The sequence below is a fragment of the Corvus cornix genome, chromosome 4A, assembly GCF_000738735.6.
Source record: "Corvus cornix cornix isolate S_Up_H32 chromosome 4A, ASM73873v5, whole genome shotgun sequence".
NCBI classification, from domain to species: Eukaryota; Metazoa; Chordata; class Aves; order Passeriformes; family Corvidae; genus Corvus; species Corvus cornix.
The window spans coordinates 18574722-18595100 of NC_047058.1; the positions used below are offsets into that span (position 1 = coordinate 18574722).

At 55.3% G+C, this 20379-nt stretch overlaps 1 protein-coding gene across 1 annotated transcript; it reads left to right on the top strand.

The window, feature by feature from the left end:
• The first annotated feature begins 2026 nt into the window (after positions 1-2026).
• LOC104691720 (wiskott-Aldrich syndrome protein family member 3-like) lies at positions 2027-19734 on the top strand. Its single transcript, XM_039572047.1, is given in 10 exon segments — positions 2027-2227; positions 4938-5090; positions 6444-6578; positions 6700-6853; positions 7113-7230; positions 7421-7596; positions 8003-8214; positions 8217-8262; positions 9336-9718; positions 10472-19734. Coding segments are annotated over 9 exon segments (1515 nt in total). The 5' UTR covers positions 2027-2227; positions 4938-4957; the 3' UTR covers positions 10630-19734.
• The last annotated feature ends 645 nt before the right edge of the window (positions 19735-20379 follow it).

Genomic DNA, 20379 nt, shown 5'->3' on the forward strand with positions numbered 1-20379 from the left:
TCTGGCCCAGCTCTCCCAGGCAGGTTTTTCCCTGCACCACAAAGAGCCGCCTGCACAGTTTTTCCTGGCTGCTTTTTTCCTGAGACAACAAAGCTTCAGCCCCTGTAGGCAACAGGCTCTGCTCTCCCCATGGCCCACACCAGTAGGAAAATAGGAGTTTAGGGCCACGTGAGCCAGAGGTTGCCCTTCAACCATGAGGTGGCTGCTGGTGGCCTCTCTGTCCTCTGCAGGTTTGTTCTGTTGCTCTTTGAACCATCCCACACTGGTTTCCACCACGCTGTGGCAGAGCTCCGCAAACCAGCACCTTGAGAACCTGCTGCTTTCACACCTACCACCTATTTCTGTCTGCTCAGAAGCATCACACACCCCCAGATCCTTCCCAGCCCTCTTCTGTACCAGATCCATCCTGCCAAACTCCACAGGATGAGCTCCTTCAGGCACCTGCAAACCCCACTGGGTGTCAGCTCTGCCTCTTGTCCTTTCCCTGACTTCAGAGTCAGTGGTTTGTTGCTCCTTTCGCTATTTCAGGACTGCTTTGTGCCTCCCTCCTGTCTCCAGCCCTTCCTCACCTCTCCTTTCCAAGGATCCTGCACCAGAACAGGGTCCTGAGCTGCCACCACGAGATCTGGCACTTCTTGTTTGCTTAATATCCGTTTATAAACTTTTTTTTGTTCAAGGTTAACAGATTTTCCAACGTATCTCTTGTTTTTTGCACTGCTCTGGCTCCTGGCATCCAACCAAAGATTTGCTCCCTTGCAAAAGCCTTCAGTTCCTGGCAGTGTCTGCTCCTCAGGGCTCAGAGGACCCTGGGAAGCCCAAACTGGGAAAGAGCTTCGATTGCAAGGGCTGAGCAAACAGACTGCCCCAAAGCTTGGCCTAGAACTGAGCTTAGTGCAGGGCTGACCCCAGCTCCCAGCCTTGAGGCATTTGATTCACCACACACCCACATTCTCCCAGGTCCAAGCTCGGGGTTTTTCCTGGCTGGCTGATGCACAGCGAATGAGGTTTCCCTCATTCCTGCTGCTCCATGTGCCATCCAATTCCGTCAGAAATATTGGTGGTGCCTTGATTTGCAGCATGGACATCCTTCCCACCGGTGCTGCCCATCGCTGCCGTGGCTCCACTCCCACTCCAGGTTCCTCCTGCAGGGAACACCCATGGAAAACAAGCCCCAAAACTGTTTTCTGCTCCACCATGGCCCAGTGAAAGAAGGTGGGAGCCAGGACACTTCTCCCTGCTCTCTCATGCAACATCCAGCAGGGCTCCAGGGCTGCAGGTGTCGGGCACTGACCAACCCAAACATCTGTCACAGGGATTAACCAGCACCTGAGAAACCTGTGGTCAGCAGCCCGTCCCCTCCTGGCCACCCAGAGCACACCTGGTCCTTCAGGCCACTTAGGATCTGCCTACAGGGCTGTAAATCACAGCCCAGAGGGAGAGAGTGGGTTTGGGGGCAGAGAGGGGATGAGGGCACAGTTATGCACGTGAAAAGCTGTTGCAAAGAACTTAAAGGAGCAATGTCTGGACACAAAACTCATTTTTTTGGACCGTTACAAAATGAGAGCTGCTTTTCTGCCCCTGATGGACCCCGAGGATCTAAGCTGCCAGATGTTGGTGGCTGCTGAGGTGAAGGAAAACATCTGGAAGGAGCCAGCTGGAGGGGTCGCCTCGTGGGCCAGCAGCTGCGAATCACACCCCCAGCCTGGTCTACAGGGACTGGGGCAGTCTTTATTCCCCAGAACAGCCTGGTCTGGGACAGGAGGGGCCGCTCCTCAGTGCTGCCAGCAGCTCTGGATTTGGGATTTGATTTCCTTGGGGGAAATCAGCTGCTTAGGACACAATAAACAGCTCATTTCTGCCTCACCCCCTCCCCTGCCTGGTCACCAGCTGGATGTGATTCCCTTCCAAGCTCCACTGTTGGGTTTGGGAAGCAGGTGGGAAGCTGGTGAGTGTCTCCCCTCACCTGTGGCATTTCCCAGTACAGGATTTAGAACTATTGGCTCTTTCCAGTCACAGGGAAAAGCTGAGTGACGGGAGAATCCCCACAGTGCACCTGAAACCTGAATTGGCCCCTGGCTGGTCCTGTTCCTCCTGCCTTCCACCTCCAGGAAATTCCTGCAGAGTTCATGGCTCCCATTTTCCACCTCCTGCATCCTGACACCACCTCCCACTGAGGGCTTGTCGCTTCCACTCAGGAGACAGCAAAATCCCATGGGTTTTAGTCCATGTAAGTGATCCTAGAGCCTGGCCACCCCTGCACCCAGCAGATCCCTGCCCTTGGGAGCCTCTTCGTGAAGGTCTGAGGACCTGCCACCCAAAATCAGCCCCTGGAAGTCTTGGAAACTGCCTGAAATGCCAGCAAGAGCAGGAGCAGTGCTGGGCATAGCTCAGCATCCCCTTGCTGAGGCTCTGGCCAGGCCATCAGCGCACAGGATTTGTGTGCAGCCCCTTGGTGTGCGTGAGCAAGATGTGCCAGCGAGGACAGAAATGAGGTTGGCATCTCTGGAGTCACATGCAGCCCACCCCCACCCAGAAAATTTTGGTCCCACGAGCCAGGCCAGGCTTAGGGATGAGAAGTTTTAGGTGAGAAGTTGGGATTTCAAGGCAGAAGCCAGAGGTTTGGTGCTGTTGGTGCAGCAGGTTGGGGGAACGCTGGTCAGGGGAGGGGCTGGCAGGGGATTCTGATCCCTGTGCTCCATTAATTTGGGGTGGAGGGGGTGTTGGAAAGCAGCTTCTCCTGTGGTTCAGTCAAAATTGCCTTTCCAGCCTCTCCTTGCATAAAAATGTGCCCAAATCCTCCTTGGTTCCTTCTGCTGCAAGCTCTGAGTCTTGTTTGGCCTTTTTGGGGTGAAATTTAAGGGATTTTCCTCCTCCAGGGGTGCTCTCCCATGGCACAGTCTCAAATGCTGCTATCACACCCCTCACCCCTTGTCTGCCTCTCTTCAAATCTGTCCCTGCTGGGAAGTTTCAAACCACAAATCCCTTTTTCTCCTCATTCTGCTGCAGGGTCCCCATGGGGGCTGCAGGCTCAGGTGGCCCCAATTCCCCCCAGGTCCCCTGTGCAGGGACAAAAAGCCCCGGGTGCCAGTGGCTGCGTCCAGTGGCTGTGTCCTGTGGCTGTGGCCCAGAGGGATGCTGAGAATGGCTCTTTGTTCCCTGTTTCTAATTGCTGGGCCCAGGCAGCTCGTTAAGGGCTCTGCCCTGTGCCCTCCAGTCCCCGCAGCCCTGGGACGTGCTGGGGCTCAGCCTTTGAGGGCAGATTTTGGGGTGACACATAAAACAAGCTTGGGGTGAAGCTGCCAGCGTTGCTCAGCTCTTTACACAGCTTGGGGAGCTCGGGGGGTGCCCGGAAAGGGGGGCTGTGCATGGCCAGAGCAGAGATCCAGAGCCTCCCCCTCAAATGCTGCCGCAGAGGAACAAACAGCGGGCAGGAGGAAATCTTGGGGTTCGGGAGCCAGGGATTACACCACATCCCTGAGCAGCGACTCTGGGAAGCACTGGAGGACAGAGAGTTTGCTCTGAGCCCGAAGCATCGCACAACCCCGCGGAGGGTTCAGGACCGGCGTCCTTCCCTTGGCACCCCGGGTGCCCTGGGCAGAGCGCAGCCCCGGGGGAAAGGCTTTGGGCTCCTTCATGGAGGGAGCTCGAATTTGCATTTGAAAACAGCGGAGGAGCTGCTGCTGCTGCTGGGAGCGCTGGCCGGGCGCTGTCAATGGGAAACTCTTCCGTCTAACGCTCCCGAGGCCAAAAAATGTGAACTCTGCAGATTGCTGGCTCCGCTCACGGCAGAATCGCTGGCTCCGATGCCGGCGCCCGGCGGCTCCGCTCCCAGCGATGAACGGAAGCGGCTTTTCCTTCGCTGCCAAAGTTTTGTGAAAGATGGGGTGGGTGGGGAGTGCTCGGGACGTGAAACGGGGGGGATTCTGCTCGCTGGGAATGCTGTCGGTGCTCTCCGGTCCTTATCAGCCCAGCCATCAGCTTGCCTGTGCTTTGGGAGCTGAGCTGAGCCCGGATGCACTCGTGGCACCTAAGAGCCTGCGGGGTCGCCGCCTGTCCTTGTCCCAGTCCCAGGGTCTGTGCCCGTGTCCCAGTCCCAGGCTGCAGCACCCCAGGAGACACCACCGGGGGACGATAAATGCTCCTTCTCTGCCTCTTTTCCCAGCCTGTTTCCCACCATTCACCCTTTAAATCAGCGCGGTAATGTGTCTCCAGGACCCCACACCCCATGGTGCCCATCCTTCATCCTTCCCTGCAGCTGCCATGGGTGCCCTCAGGGGAGATGAGGCCTTTGGGTGTGGGCACCTTCCTACATCCTCTTAAACCCTGTAGAAAATGAAGCATCCCCAGTTCAGGGGTGGGGACAGTGGAGCAGGAGACACACAGAAATGCTGGGGGGACAGCCAGGGATGCTGTGGGGGCACCCAAAGATGCTGTGGGGGCACCCCCAGGGATGCTGGGGGTGGCCATGCAGGGAGCTGGGATGAGCTGGCCACAGCAGCTTGTCTCAGTGTAGTGTGTGCACAAATAAAACCCTGGAGAGGCTGCAGTGAGCTGGAAATAATGGCATTACAAGCGCTTCCTCGCTTCTGTTTGGGCTGGATGAGGCTTTTCAGGGCCAGCTGAAGGGCTGCAGCACAGGGGAGTTTGCTCCTGGTTGCAGCACAGCTCTGGGAAGTGAGTGGGAGAGGACAAGGAGGCTTGGCAGCGGAGCTCAAAGGTAGGGACAAGGTCCTCACCTCCACCCTGGCATCCATGTGCTCACCAGCACCCCAAGGTTTGCCCCCCCAGAGCATCCCCTGCTTGGAAAAGCCCTGCTGTCACCAGCGTGGGCAGGAAGGATCTCCTGGGCGGAAAGCTGAGGAAGTGTGGTGGGGGAGAAACAGGCAAATGGTAAAAGCTGTGTGTTTTCATCTTTCCTTTCTTTCTCCATTTCCCAGGAGAGGCGTGAGGACTCGCCATGCCGCTGGTGAAGAGGAACATCGAGCCCCGGCACCTGTGCCGGGGGGCCCTTCCCGATGGGGTGACGAGTGAGCTGGAGTGTGTCACCAACAGCACGCTGGCTGCCATCATCAAGCAGCTGGGCAGCCTCAGTAAGTCACAGCACAGCAACGCTGGCCTGGGATGGCACTGGGATGGCAGGGGGATGGCACCGTCACTTCCACCAGCTGCAAACACAGAGGAACAGGGGCTGTGTGAGAGCCCTGTGGGCTGCAGCCACTCCTAATTCAGTGGGAATTATCCAGTTTATTGAAAACAGGAGGATGCTCAGGACCAAGCTCAAAATGGGGACTTGGTGATGTTTTAAGACCCATTTCCCTCCCACAGCTGGTCTGTGCAGTGGGGGACAGAAAGCCTTCAGGAGCCCTTTGCTTCTCCACTTGGCCAGAAATAAGAAGGTCAGGTGAAGATTGAAAATACTCCAAGCTGTTCTTTTTGAAGTTAGAGCTTTTTGAGGAAGAGAGGTCTATCAAAGGTCTGAATCCTCAGCTGTCTTCCTGCCCTGGGACTGATCTCAGCAGAAAAGGGGCAGAGGAGAGCACTGCACACACCAGTGCAAAGGTTTAACAGGGGCAATCTATTTCATGCTGAATATCCACTTAAAACAGAGAGAAGCTATTCAGGGCTCCCCCCGTCTTTTACACCCCTCCAGAAGTAGATTCTTTTCTAAAATACTCCCAGAAAAATAAACCCAGTATTTAGGGAGCTGCTGGAAGTGCAGGGGCTCACATGAGCAGCACCCACGTGTGCTCAGGCCGTGGCTTCCTAGTCCAGGGAAAAGGGAATCAGATGTGACCGAGCTGGTGAATGGTCTGAGAAGGTTTTACAAGTGCCATGGTTTTGATGTGTGGGTTTGGAGGAAATCCTGAGGATTTGGGGTGCTGGGATAGGATGGGATAGGGTGGGATGGGTGCTGTAGTCTACAGGTATCAGCAATTGTCTGCCAGACACCTCGCTCAGCTCCGTGATAGGAATAACCCTAATAAATAAGCTAAATAACCCTAAATAAATAACCCCAAATAAATAAGCTATTGTAGGGAAGCACTGAGCGATGCAGGAAAATAACTGATGAAGTGAAACAAACTGTGGATTCTCCCTGCTGTGGCACTGTCCCCACTGCCCTGCTCTTGGCTTTCCACCTGGGCTGAATTTCCCCAGGCCATGCTGTGTGATGGTCATTTTTTGGGCTCATCTGATGGATCCAAGGGCTTTTTGGGGCACCGTGGATGTTCCGTGCCCCTGTGGGTACCGCTCTCACTGGAAAGAGTGCTGGTTTGGGCTCCCCAGCCTCCTTGCAGCGCTTTGGGACAGGATGAGGCTCAGCTCCCAAAAATCCAGGCTGGGGAGAGCACCCCATGGAGTCAGTGGGGAGGTGGGTGGTCCAGGGGCTGGGCTGAGCTGGGTGAGCCACCTGCTGCGGTGACAGGCGCGTTGTCCCCTGGCAGGCAGGCACGCGGAGGACATCTTCGGAGAGCTGTTCAATGAAGCCAACAGCTTCTACATGCGCATGAACTCGCTGCAGGAGAGGGTGGACCTGCTGGTCATCAAGGTGACGCAGCTGGACTCCACCGTGGAGGAAGGTGAGGGGCCGGGGCTGTTTTGGGGTGATGTCCAGATGTGTTCTCGGGACCAGGCCCCCGCCATGCCTTGCTCGGCGGGCTGAGGCCACTCCTGCATCCCTTGTTCTTCCTGTGCCCCCAGTTTCACTGCAGGACATCAACATGAGGAAAGCCTTCAAGAGCTCCACGGTGCAGAACCAGCAGGTTGTGTCCCGCAACTCCATCCCCAACCCGGTGATGGAGATGTACCAGCGCTGCGACAAACCCCCGCCGCTCAACATCCTCACGCCCTACAGGTATGGGGCATGGCGCTTCCTGGGGGTCCAAGGGGGTCCTTTCCACAGGAAGCATCAGGTGTCCCCCCCATTTGCACCCCCATTGCGTGGGAGGCTTGGAATGTGTGCCCACACGCTGCAGGTGGTGACCGCTGTGTTGGATGGGTTTGTGGTGGGGCAGCAGCTCATGGTCACGATCCTACCAAAGCCCTTGGGCCGGGGAAAAGGGGGGTCTTCTCCTGTGGCTGGTAACCCTCCCTCCTCCCTTCCCAATCCCCAGGGATGACAAGAAGGACGGCCTCAAATTCTACACCGACCCCTCCTACTTCTTCAACTTATGGAAGGAGAAGATGCTGCAGGCGACAGAAGACAAGAGAAAGGAGAAGCGCAGGCAGAAGGTGGGTGGGGGCAGCTGGGGGACACAGGCGGCCGGAGCCGGGGGTGCTCAGGACATGGGGACAGTCACCTCCTGGTGCATCCTGCGTGCTCCCCTCCCTTTTATTGGGTGCATCTCACAGGGCTGGGTGATTCTCTCCTGGTCTGGAGGAGCCGGGCTGGAGGTGCAGCCATGGCTTTGTGTTCCTGCAGGAGCAGCGGCTGGTGGAGGACTCCACCCGGGAGGTGAAGAAAGTGAGGAAAGCCCGCAACCGGCGCCTGGAGTGGAACATGATGGCGTATGATAAAGAGTTCCGGCCGGATAACAGGTTCTCACCATCCCCCTATCACATGGCGTCATCGGAAGGATCACTGTCCCCAGATAATAGGCAGGTTCTACCTCCTACACCTTCAGCTCACGGCTCTCCTTTGCTTTGTTCTCCCTCTCCGTTGTTGCGGGGGACGTGTTGCCCACAGCAGGGTTGGGGTGCTCAGCCGTAAGCCTGTAGTAGCTTCATGGATAGCTGGTGTCCCCAGGGTGTCATCCTGGACCTCAGGAGCAGCCTTGGCACTGGGATATAAAACTGGAGCACTTCCCATTTCGCAGCTACGGGAAGAGAGCGGTTCAGCTCTGTTGTGTCCTCCTCCCCTCTGCTATCATCGCTCTGCTGTCTCGTACATCGATATTTTTGTGGCCTTTTCTTGTTTTGTTGTCTCAACCCCAAAATACTCCCAAACCCACACCCCCTGAGCTCCCTCCCAGGAGTACAACAGTCGGGTTTTCCTGTGCTGCAGATCCTACGCGTCGGACGCTGCCGACCACTCGTACCCGGCCAGCCCCAACCACCCCGCGCAGCTGCTGGCCCCGGCGTCCCACCTGGCCCCGGCAGAGCACAAGGAGGGGGTGCTGGCAGCCACCAACCCCCCAGAGCACGTGTTCCGGCCGGCCGCGGGCAGCCGGCAGAACAGCCTGACCCGACTGCAGCAGCCCCACGTGCCGCCGCCCCCGAGGCCGTCCTCAACGGGCCCAGACCCCACCTAGTCAAGGATTACGGGTAAGGCTTCAGCCTGCTCGCTGGTGGAGGGGTGTCCAAGGGAAGGGAGGCTTGGTGGAGGTCTGATCCCCCATTTCTGGGCTGATGGAGCAGGGAGAGCCCTCTTCTGCAGCTTTTACGGTCCAAAACTGCCAGTGAGACTCAAGGCGAAATCAGTCAGGACCGCTTTTGGGGTAACGTCATCCCCGATAAGGGATGGGGTGGATGGAGGGTTTTTCCCTGGGCTGTTGCCTGCCTTGCCTCACAGCATGCCCCATAGCCCATCCCACCAGCAGAGCCCCACCACCATTCTGACTCTGGGACAGAGCTTTCTTTGGGGTTCAGAGCAAACCAAGCCAGAGCGGAGCCAGTTGGGTGCTGGGATGGGTGGTGGTGCTGGGATGAGTAAACGGGTGCCGTCCTTCAGTCAGCAGTGCCTGGGCAGCCAGGAGGGCCAGCTATGTCCTGGAGGGCATCAGCCCAGCATCACTGGCTGGGCCAAGGGGGGGATTGTCCTGCTCTGCTCAGCACTGAGGTAGCCTCACCTTGGATACCAGGGGCAGTTTTGGGCACCACAATATGAAAAAGATGTTAAGGTATTAGAGAGTGTCCAGAGGAGGCCATGAAGATGGTGAAGGGCCTTGAGGGGAAGCCATGTGAGGAGTGGCTGAGGGCATTTGGTGTGTTCAGCCGGAGAAGAGGAGACTGAGGGGAGACCTCATTGCAGTCTGCAGATTCCTAAGGGGAAGTGGAGGTGCAGATGCTGGTCTCTTCCTTGTGGTGATCAGTGACATGACCCAAGGGAATGGCCTGAAGTTGTGTCAGGGGAGGTTTAGGTTGGATATCAGGGAGCAGTTCTTCCCCCAGAGGGTGCTGGGCACTGCCCAGGCTCCCCAGGGAATGGGCACGGCCCCGAGGCTGCCGGAGCTCCAGGAGTGTTTGGGCACCGCTCTCAGGGACAGGATGGGATTGTTGGGGATGGTCCTGTGCAGGGCCCAGAGTTGGACTGGATGATCCCTGTGGGTCCGTTCCCACTCAGCACATGCCGTGACTCTGCCATCCTCGTGGCACTGACCCCTTTTCCCCCGTTGCAGCCCGCAGCCGGTGCCCATGGCCGAGTACTTCGTGCCGCCGGCCCCGCCGCCGCCGCCGCCCGTCATCCCGTCGGCACAGACCGCCTTCGACAGCCCCATCTCGGCTCCCCCCGCGCTGGCCCCCGGCTCGGCCGGACCCCCGTCCTACGCCCCATCACCGCCTCCCGCGCCCCCCGGCCCCTACTCCGCGTCCCCGCCGCAGACCGGCCCCATGGGACCCCCGGTGGCTCCGCCGCCACCGCCGCCCGGGCCCCCGGCCGTGTCCGCCTCGCCGGCGCACTCCGCATCGCCGCCCGCCCCCGCCGTGGAGCCGCGGAAGCCGCAGATCCCACTGATGCCCATGAGCGACGCCCGGAGCGACCTGCTGGCAGCCATCCGCAGGGGTGAGTGCGGGGCCCCGGCCCGCCAACGTGAGCCCTTGGTGGCCAGGTGATGGGTGAGGATGGTGGGACCTTGGGGGGGAGGGAATAAGTGCAGCATAGAGGTGGGGGACCGTAGCTGGAGGTGGAATGAAGCCCCACGGATCGCTGGCAGCTCTCGGGCACGTGGCTTCCTCCCAGGCTGTAGTGGATGATGCGCTCCAAGGTCGCCCGTATTTCCCTTTCCGGCAAATCTTCAGGTCAAATGGTGAATTTAACCTTCCAGAAGGTTCCGCATCTTCAGGCTGAGTGGAAGCAGAGGAGGAGCTTTATTTATGATACAGCTTTGTAATCACACACCTTCATAAAATCACAGGATGGTTTGGGTTGGAAGGGACCTTAAAGCTCATCCCATTATACCCCCTGCCATGGGCAGGGATGCCTTCTGCTGTCCCAGGCTGCTCCAAGCCCCGTCCAGCCTGGCCTTGGACACTTGCAGGGATCCAGGGGCAGCCACAGCTTCTCTGGGCACCTGTGCCAGAGCCTTACCACCCTCACAGGGAAGAATTTCTCCCTGACATCCAATCTGAACCTACTCTCTCTCAGTTTAAAGCCATTCCCCCTTGTCCTACCAATCCTATCCTATTATCCCATGGAACTTTATAATCACCAGGGCAGCAGCCCTCTCATCTCAGCCAATACTTTATGACCGGGGGGGACACTGCACATTGGGTACATTCAGGGGTTGCCCCTAAAGCCTTCCTCCCTTTCCCATAGGAATCCAACTCCGGAAAGTCCAGGAGCAGTGGGAACAAGAGGCCAAAAAAGAGCCTGTGGGCAATGACGTGGCGACGATCCTGTCGCGCCGGATCGCGGTGGAGTACAGCGAGTCCGACGACGACTCCGAGCTGGACGATAACGAGTGGTCGGACTGAGGGGCCCCGGGCTGGGCTGGGGGGAGCTCCCATCTCCGTTCCAGGTGTGTATAGGCGCCTTCCCCAACGTCGCTGCCAGCGGGCGTGGGTGGCCCCGCTCGGTCAGGAGCTTTGCTTTTACACTATGTCAAAAACCCCTTGGGCAGCAGCAGCAGCAGCAGCAGCAGCACTGGTAGGATACACCTCGGAGGCAGTGAGACCAGAAATTAGCAGCACTTTCACAGTTAATGACTTCCAAAATTCTCTGAAGGCAGGTTCCTAGGATTACTCCAGATTTACACCTGGAGCAAGACCGGAGACTGGCCCTGAGTGTGCTTTGCGAGAGAAGGGAGCCCCAGAGGCAGCAGTGATAATGAGGAGCTCCTGGAGAAGAAGCCTTGTTTGCACAGCTGGTGCCACCACGGGAGTGCAGAGGTGGCCGTGTGGGCTTGGGGACACTCTGCTGCTGGTGGTTTTGGGGTCAGGCAGCTCCAAAGGCTGCGTGTGGGCAGGAGCGTCCTTCCCTGCAGAGTGACACACCACGTTTAGCAGCAGTTACACCACTGCGTTGTTGCTCCCTGGACAATCATGGCATGGTTTGGGTTGGAAGGCACCTTTAAAGCCCATCTAGTCCAGCTAGAACTGGGACACCTTGCACTATGCCAGGTTGCATGAGCAGACAAAGGTATTGGTGACCTGAGCCTGTATCCATTCCCGGAGCTGGTTTTCCGGGAGCAAAGGGGGAAGGCAAGGCTTGTGTGGCTGGCAGGGAGACACAGCCTTGTCTAGGCTTGTCTTGCCTTTTCCAGCAGGGCAGTGGAGGGGTCCAGGGAGCTTCCCCAAGCCCAGCTCTCCTTGGCCTTAGTGTGACACCATTTCAGTGTTATTTGAGAAAAAGTGAATCAGACAATCTGCTGCTTTCAGGTAAACTCTCAATGTGCACTTTGCAGCCCCACAAACTGTGCCTGTCCAGCTGAGATCAGCTCAGACCCAGGCACTGATACCCCCTACCTGATCCTGCTCCATCCGCTGTCCCACAGCTGGGCACTGATGGAGGAGATGGAGAACAGGCCCCTATGACAGCACTGAAAATACCTGTTGTCCCATCAAAACAAAGTGGGATTCATGGAAGACTTTTCACAGAACGAAGGGAGGAGGCACAGGAAGGCAGAGCAAAGGGGTGGGGAATACTGGAAATATCACAGTCAGGTGTGAAAACCTGCAGAGAGCTGGGAGAGGTTCCCCACCTGTGGAAAATGGGCCAGGACCATCCATGGATTTACCAGCGTGGTGTCCCCAGGCTCTCTTTTGTGTTCCCCTATACCACAAGTCCCGGAATGGGGAAAGCCTGGGCTCTGTGCCCAATTCTCTGCCTCTCCCAGTAGCCCTGTAGGTGATCAGTACTTCGACTATGTAGCAGCAGCCAGACCTCTAAAAGGGGTGGGAGAATAAGGCTGAGACCCAAATGCTGATCCTTAAATTCACAGAATCCTAGAATAGTTTGGGATGAAAGGGACCTTAGAGACCATCTCATTCCAACCCCCTGCCAAGGGCAGGGACACCTTCCACTGGACCAGGTTGCTGCTTTCCTGGGGAACGCTGGTGTTGAGCAAAGTCCCAACATCTGCACATTTGCCCCCAGTGACAAATCCTTCATGGCCAGATGTGGTGAATCCTCTGCCCAGCTGCTGGGAAATGCCCCCCAGAAGCTCTCCCTCCTCTTGAGTGGCACGAAATGGTCTCTTTTCCCTTGGGTGTGACACCTTCCACACCTCCACACCTGGGCTGGTAGCTGTGGTGCCGAGTGGGCTTGAGCAGAGGGGTAGAATGGATTTGGGATGTGGGAGAGGGCAAGGCAAGAAGCAGCATGGAATAGCTCATCTGCAAAACCAAAGGAGCAGGAGTGACCAGAGGAAGCAGGGAGACACAGTGCCCTGCAGGTGGCCAGGAAATTCCTGGTGCTCACCGAGAGCTCTCAGTTCTGATGTTGACCCTCTGAGATACAGGGAAATGGCTGCAAGAGCATTTTTCCAAAGGCTGGCCAAGACAGAGAGCCCCTGCAATGCCCAGGACGTGCTTTCCTTGGGAAGGCAGCTGGAGTTTGGCCTGGAGCAGCTTCAGAAGGAAGGGGTGTAAAAATTCAGGGCAACATTTAAGGTGGTGTTTCTGGTGGAGCGTTGTTAACATAGACACAATCACAAAACTGTTTGTAAGCAAAGAGAAATTTGGTTTATTTAGATAATTTAGAAAGACTGATAACCCTTTGTGAGAGATAGAAAATATCAGGGGCTGGTGGAGCTGCTCTTACCTGTTACAGAGGTCGAGGGGATGCAGAGTCACTGTGGGGACCCAGCAGAGCTGAAAAGTCCCACTGGCCCCGGGAAAGGGCTCAGGGACACACGGGACTGGCTCATCCCTTGGCTCTGTGACTGTCCCAGTTCTGCAAAGCTGAGCCAGTCCTGGTGGGAACTGGAGAGCAGCCCAGTGCCCCTCAAAGATCAAGTCCCTTCTTTTCACGCACCAGTTGCTTTGTGCGTGTGTCACATGGGGCCGTGGTAACTGGGGCAGGACTCCATTGATGTGTGGCAGGTGAGGGCTGTCCCTGGAGCCTCCCGCTGCCCTGTCCCCTCACTGTGCTGTGCTGGGACTGGCAGCTGTCAGTCAACCCTGCTGCTGTCAGGGTTGATGCCATTGACAATCATAGGAGGGTTGGAAGGGACCCTAAAGGTCATTTAGGTCACTCGGACCTGTGCACAAGCCACAGCTGCAGAGCAGATGCACAGCTGGCAGCCCCAGGGGGGCAGGAAAGGCTCACCCCCATTTCCTCACACCTTTATGTTCTTACACCAGGTCCCCATCGGGCACCCCAGCAATCCCAGCACATCCTCACCCATCCTATTCTGCTGAAGGAAATCCCCTGATAGCACAAACCCATTTCACATTCTCAACTGCAAAGCCAGCCAGCAGCACCATGACCTCCCAGCACCTCCAGCTGGTTGGAAACACCACGATCCTCCTCTTCCAGGGATCAGAACTGCCATGGAAACCCTTAAGTTGTCTTGGTAGCAGGGGTGGGATCCCCCATCCTCATCCCAGAGAGGTGTCTGGTGGAGCTGGTGGAGACCTCAGGGTGGGTTTGGACACCCATTTCTGGTGTGACCCTGCTCTCCCAACAGCACCACCAGGCAGGCAAGCACTGGGAATCATTCAGGTGGGAAAAGACCTCCAGGATCCCCAAGCTGGAGCATTAACGCCACATGGTGGCACTGGGAGCCCCAATCCCATGACAGCCATTCCATCCTCAGTGCCTTCACTTGAGGGACTCAGCCATGCTTGACCACCTTTATTTGAGGCAGATTCACCTGGTTTTTGCTCAGGTGCCCTTTGAAATCCAACAGAAGTGACACCAATTCCTTGGCTGCCCTGGGCTGGTGCTGCTGGGACTGTGCCACGCTAATTAACACTGTCTGTCTGCCCCACATGCTGCACACTCAGTGTTTTGTACATATGTGCCTATTTCTGTACATTCTCCCCAAAGTAGGCCAGGCTGTGTTACACAACCTGAAATGCTCAAATCCTCATGTGGGCTGATATAAAAGTGAATATTTAAATATTTTATCTAGCCCGGCAGACATTAAAAAATACAATCCAGGTCACAGATGATTGAATTTTCTCCTCTCTCAAGAGTACCAGAATTGGGCTGAGGAGATTCTCCTGTACATTAAGGTATTGTGTTCCCTGTTAAAATACAGCAGTGGCATTTCACTGCCAACAGATAATCACAGAGTGCCAAACATTTAAGGAGCCCAACCGATCTCCTGAGAGTTCCTCTTTCCATTTTATCTGCTTCCCCCTACTTGCCAATTTATGGGCATAGATTAAAAATAATAAATATGACTGTCAATGGAGAGGGGAGAAAAATATCCCATGTGCATACAGATGGGTTGGGGTGGAGTCAGTGGAACAGCGAATGAGCCATTTTGGTTCTGCTTGGAGGTGTTAATGCGAGGCTGTCACCCTTGAGGTCCGTCAGGAACCTCTTGGACATCCCAGGTTCATCTGAAAAGTGGGGACCACAGTGCCCATGGCACACCTGTGAAGCTGCACCAGGTGTGAAGGCTGGTCCTGCTCAGGTTTCTGAAGGTTGGTGGAAGTCCTGCAGTGCTCACTCCTGGCACTGCACTCAGTGTCTCCCTGACTGAGAGTGACCACTGGAGCTGGCTGGTGGTGCTGGTGGCTCTTAGGGGGTCACTGTCCTGAAGGAAAAAGGGATTGGGCAGTTTCTAATTTCTAATTTTCCACCCTGGGAAGAGACCTAGAGAGGAGCAGTCATCCCATCCCACGAGAGCTCCTGCTTTTGTAGCTGTTTCACCTTGGGAAGGTTTTATTCCAGCGACAAACTTAAGGCTGAACTTGGCTTCTTCAGAGAGCTCTTTCCACAGAAGAGCCCTCAGATTTCCTCCCAGCAACTTTTCCATCTCTCTCTCCCTTTCCAGACACCCAAAAGCCTGAACAGAAACTTTGCAGACTCCCCTGAGCCTGAATTAACACCTCAGCTTTAATGATAAGCGGAAGTTTTGCTTGGAGGGAGGCAGGTTGTAGCAATGGGATGCTGACAAGGGGAGCACAGGCTGTTCCTTTCACCGAGATTCCTGTTTTTCCTGTAGTAGTAGTTATTTAGGGGTAAGGTTTTCTCAGCCAGAATGTCACTTTACAGATTAAAAAAATAAATAAATAAAAGTTAGGGCAAGGAGTCTGTCCTGAGGAGTTTACAGTCTACAGCAAAGACCATGTAACCTGCACTGCACTTTAGAAGCCTCAAATGCTCACTCACCCATGAATTTACCCTCGACTGGGCAGCAGCACCTTGAGGACCGTTGTCCCTTCCTTAGGTGACCCCTGACCAGCGCCACAACCGCGTCCCCCGCTGGTGACAGCGGCGGGGCTCTCCTGCCCCTCCACTCCCCCACGCAGAAGTGCCTGAGCAAAGTCCAGGAGAGCCAAGCCAGGCTGGGTTTATCCCTGAATGGGTCCCTGTGCCCTCGGGGTGGGCCTTTCCCAGCCCCCACACAGCTGTGCTCTCTGGGATGACCAGGAATGGGGTGGGAATTGTGCCTGGGAGCACCACTGCAGGCACCTGGTGACCCTTAGGGCTGCCACCAATTCATGTGACAGCCTCTGGAAAACGTCCTTGTCCAGACACTTACAGCCCAAACCTAGACTTCGAAGTAGTTCAATCTTTTTGAGAGTCAAAAAGGGGTTTTTTGTGTGTGAATCTGATCTTTCTTGGACAAACCCCAGGTTTTTCTAGGCTCACTCTCTCAAGCTCCACCTTCTCTGGGTGAAAATTGTGCCTGTATTTTGCTGGTGGAAGGAATTTAAAAAACCAAACCGAAGCCCACAGTTGAGAACTTCAGGGAGGAGGTGTTTGCCCCAAACCCCACAGGCGGGGTGGGAGGAGGACAATAGGATGTCCCCAAGGGAGGACAGGTCCTGGTGGTGTCACCAGGCTGAGGCAGAGCCTGCAGCAAGGGATGGGCTCTTGCTGAGGGAAACCCCCAGGCAAGAGCTGATGGAAAACGGCGTCCCCTGAAGGCAGAGCAGATGTGGCATTACCCAAATTGATGTCTGAATTACAGACTGACAGGACCCTGAGACCACAGATGTCACCACTGATGCTTCACCCTCCCGTAGGCATCTCCCTGTAGGGATCTTCCCACAGGTGCCACCTCCCAGAGGTGCCTCTAACCTCTCCCTCCTCCCAGGAACAGCATTAAACCTCTTGCTGGTTGTTGTGAGCCCAAGTGTGTGTGAAAGGAGCCTTTCCCTGCCCACGTTTCCCACAGTGGCAATGCCAGGGGACTGGGCTGGCCTGGGGGGATTTTCAGCTCAGTGGTAATTCCAGTGCTTGGTTCTGTGTAAGGTTGAGAGTGCAGAGAGGGGAAAATGAGGCAGAAAGAAACCAGCCCAGCGTTTTAGGTTGGCCATGCTCACAGCAGCCTGCACAGGGGAAACCTCAGGCAGGTCAAACCCTGTGCAAAGCCACAAAGGGAGTGAGGGGAATAAATCTGTTCTCCAGGTCAGTGTGGGGTTGAGTTGTGGCAGAGAGGAGCTGAGTCAGGTCTCAGGGAAAGCTTTCTCAAGGTGAGGATGGAGAAACTCAGCTCATGGAGCCTCTGCCATGGGAGGGCTTTGGGAGAAGCTCATGACCTTGTGTGCAGCCAGGGAGCGATGGAGGTGCCCACAGGGCATTTCTGGCACGTTTGTAGCTCTGCCTCATGCCCTCCTTGGGGGTCTGTCCCAGGGGGTTACAGCCCAAAGCATCCCCCAGCAGCCAGGGCAGCTGCTTTTGCTCCCTCTCAGTTTTGGTGTTGACCCTCAAATACAATAAAGATAAAACATGCTGCAGAACAACCACCTGAGAGGGAAGGATGTGAACTCACAGCTGTTACTGCTGCATTTCAGTACTTAAAAGGCAGCAGCTCCTCTGGGCCATTCATGATCCACAGGCTGTACTGAGTAAACCATTAAGGTGGACAATTTAAAATTGACCCTTTGATTTGGGGTGGCTCAGTTGAGAAATCTAAAAGTAAAATGAGATTTTTTAAAAATCTAAAAATAAACAAACAAAAAAAAAAAAAACCCACACATAAAACTAAAAAGCAAACAAACAACTCACATGTGATTTCCAGAAGGATAAACTGTTCCCTTTCCTTCCCTCAGACCTCGAGGGAAGGTCGGACACAGCAACACTTCCCAGTCACTCAGCAACGGAATGAAGCAGGTGCCACCAGAACCACTTCCAAAAATCAGATCCCAGGAAACTGGTGTTTAAGGAAAAGCAATAAGCACATCACCCCCAGCAGGGAGAGGGTCTCCTGCCTCTGTAGGAGGTGGTTTTGTCCCTGGAGGCCCCTCCCCAGCTCTAGTGTTTCAAATCCCATTGATTTTCACCTCTTCCCAGTGCTGGTGTAAGCCTGATGCCTCAGCTGGGACCGCTGACTCCATGGAAGAGCATTTCTTGCCATGGAAAAACCATGAAAGTCTTGTGTTAGAAAGGAAGAGGCCTTGGAGCTGGGGACATTCCTGTGATGCCCGTGGAGAGCTGGTGATTTCCTGCTGGCAGCAGGAGCAGCTTTAGCAGAGCCTGGCCATGTCTCCAGAAATTGTAGTCATGAGCATCAACATCCCCATCACTGCCCTCCCTCCAAATTTAATTTTACACTGAGATGTTTCAGCTCTAGCTGTAGTTCTGGCCAGTTTTCAAATCAGACTGGTCTTTGTCGTGTTTTTTGTCTCGGGTCAGAGCAGATCAGGGAAAGAAAGAAAATCACAGAATGCCAGAATTTTTTGGATTTCCAGTCTGGTTTCCGCCCCCTGCCATGGGCAGGGACACCTTCCATGAGCCCAGCTTGCCCCAAGTCCCATCCAACCTGCTCAAATCCCCACAAATTAACCCTTTTCTTCAAAATGCATTTTCAGGACATTTTGGGGCTGATGGCTCCTCACCTTAATAGACTCCCTTAATTTTGGGGCTGCCTGGCTCGTTGGGGGGATCCGAAGCAGGGTGTCCCCAGCAGGAGTTTGGGGTGGTGCTGAGCTGTGCTGGCACCTTCCTCCCCTCTGCTTTCAGATGTCACACAGAGGGCCTGGATCCAGCATTCCTGCTGGGAACACCGTGGGGCCAGGGCAGCTCCTCATGACACAAGTGCCTTTCCTGGAGGTCCCTCTGGCATGGCCAGGGGGCTGCTTGGGGTGGGTGGCGTTGCTGTGCTGGGAATGGGCAGAACTCACCTGGGGTGGAAACCTGGAGCTGCCCAGACCCCACGGGATCCTCTGGGATTCCTCCTTCCACAGGAGTGGCTTGGGGAGCTTTTCACTCCAGTCTTGGCCAGCCCAAGGAAACCTGCTCTGGAAACCGGGGACACGCGGCAATGCTGCACCTCTGGCACGGGGACGGTCCCCAGAGGACGTGGGAGGTGTGGGGAGGGGACAAACCCTCCTGTCACTGCTTTGCTGTGGGACATGCCTGGGCTGTGGGCTGCTGCAGTCATGGAGCAAGCATTCAGGAGAGCCTTCCTCCTCCTCCTCCTCCTCCTCCTCCTGCTGCTGCTGTCCCAGCCCAGGGCTGCTGGGACAACGCCAGCTGCTGCAGCAGGACAGGAGCCACCTCATTCCAGTTTTCCATCCCCTTTTGAGCCAGCAGGAGCACAAACACCTCTGGGTGAGGCCAGGTGCTGTAGGAGGGTTATTTTGGGGGGAATTGATGGCAGGTGAGGATCATCTCCTGTGCCCTGCAGACCAAGGCACCTCAGACCCCCAAACCCCCTCCTGCACTACCCAAACTCTGAGCTCAGGAGACCTCCTGGAGCACTGGGGCACCAATCCTCCCAAAACAGAGCATCAGAGAGCTGCCAGCTCCAGATGGGCATTTTCAAAGCAGTTTTCTCCCCTTTTGGCACCAACTGATCACACGCAGGGCCTGGAGCCAGGGCTTGGGCTGCTCTTTGTGGAGCTTGGCTCCAGCTCTTTGTGCAGGGGTGGCACAGAGGGGACGGGGACACCTCAGCATCAGCGGGGCTGCCCCGATGCTCCTGCGAAAGGCTCGTTCTTTAATCACAGCAGAAGAATTACCGTATCTCCTTAGATTTGCCACCTGGTGGAAGGAGCTGATGGGAGACAGGCACCTTCCCAAGGGAGGGTCACCCACTCCAGGCCGCGATTGATTCCCGTTATTATAAAGCCGAGATTAACGAAGGAGATGTTCACTGTCTGGTGGGGTCTTTAACCATGTGCACTTAGTCAGTAGGTGAGTAGATGTTGCTGCCCGTCTCTATCTCCCCTACCCAGTTGCTATGTGTGAACAAGTGTATTTCTCCCCAGTGTTGTGGGTTCTGCCTGTGGTGACACGAGGATGGAAAGGTAGGGACGACGTCGGTCGCAGCTCGAGCTTCCCTCTGTACAGGGTAGAGAGGAAACCTGGAGCGATCCGAGGCACCGCTTGTAACTACATTTGTTCAAGAAATGTCATCTTAACCCCAAACTGTTGACACTTTATGCATGTGCTAATTAAATTAAAAAAAAAAAAAGGAAAAAAATAAATAAAGATTTTAAGAGGTTACAATAGATTCGGGTTTGGCTTCTTGTCTGCTTGTCCTTTGCTGCGAGTTAATCAGCCCTGTGATGCTCCCTCCTCTCTTGGAGGCCGGGGCACAGAAGGAGCAGCAGAAAGCTGTGATCTCTAAAAAACCCTTCGTTTGGAGAATGAAACCCTCAAAGATCAATTAATTCCCAAGCGTATTTAATCCCTGACTGCCTGGGTGATCAGAGGGCAGGGGCTGGTTTGCTGATGGGAAAGCTTTGTCTGTGCTTGGAGTGTCTCCAGCAGTTCTTGTCCTCATCCAGCTCCTCCTGATCCCAGGGGAAACCCAGACCCCGGGTGAGGGAAAGCAGAGACCTGTTCTGGACTCTGAAATAAAAACACAGACACACAGAGCGTGGCACGTACCTGGGACAGGAGCCCAGATCTTCAAAGGTTTTAATTTTACAACCCCCCCCCCCCCAATTTTTGGATATCCTCTTGACAAATCACTCCAACAGTTTTATTTACAGTAATAAAAATAAATTACTCTTACAGATGAATGTATAATATTATACACAATAGAGATACAGTGCAATAACAGCATTGATTTGTTTTCACTCGGTCATAAAGTGCATCGAAGGGGCTTGATTTAACCATAATTGAAAGATAACTTACATTTTCCTTTGAGA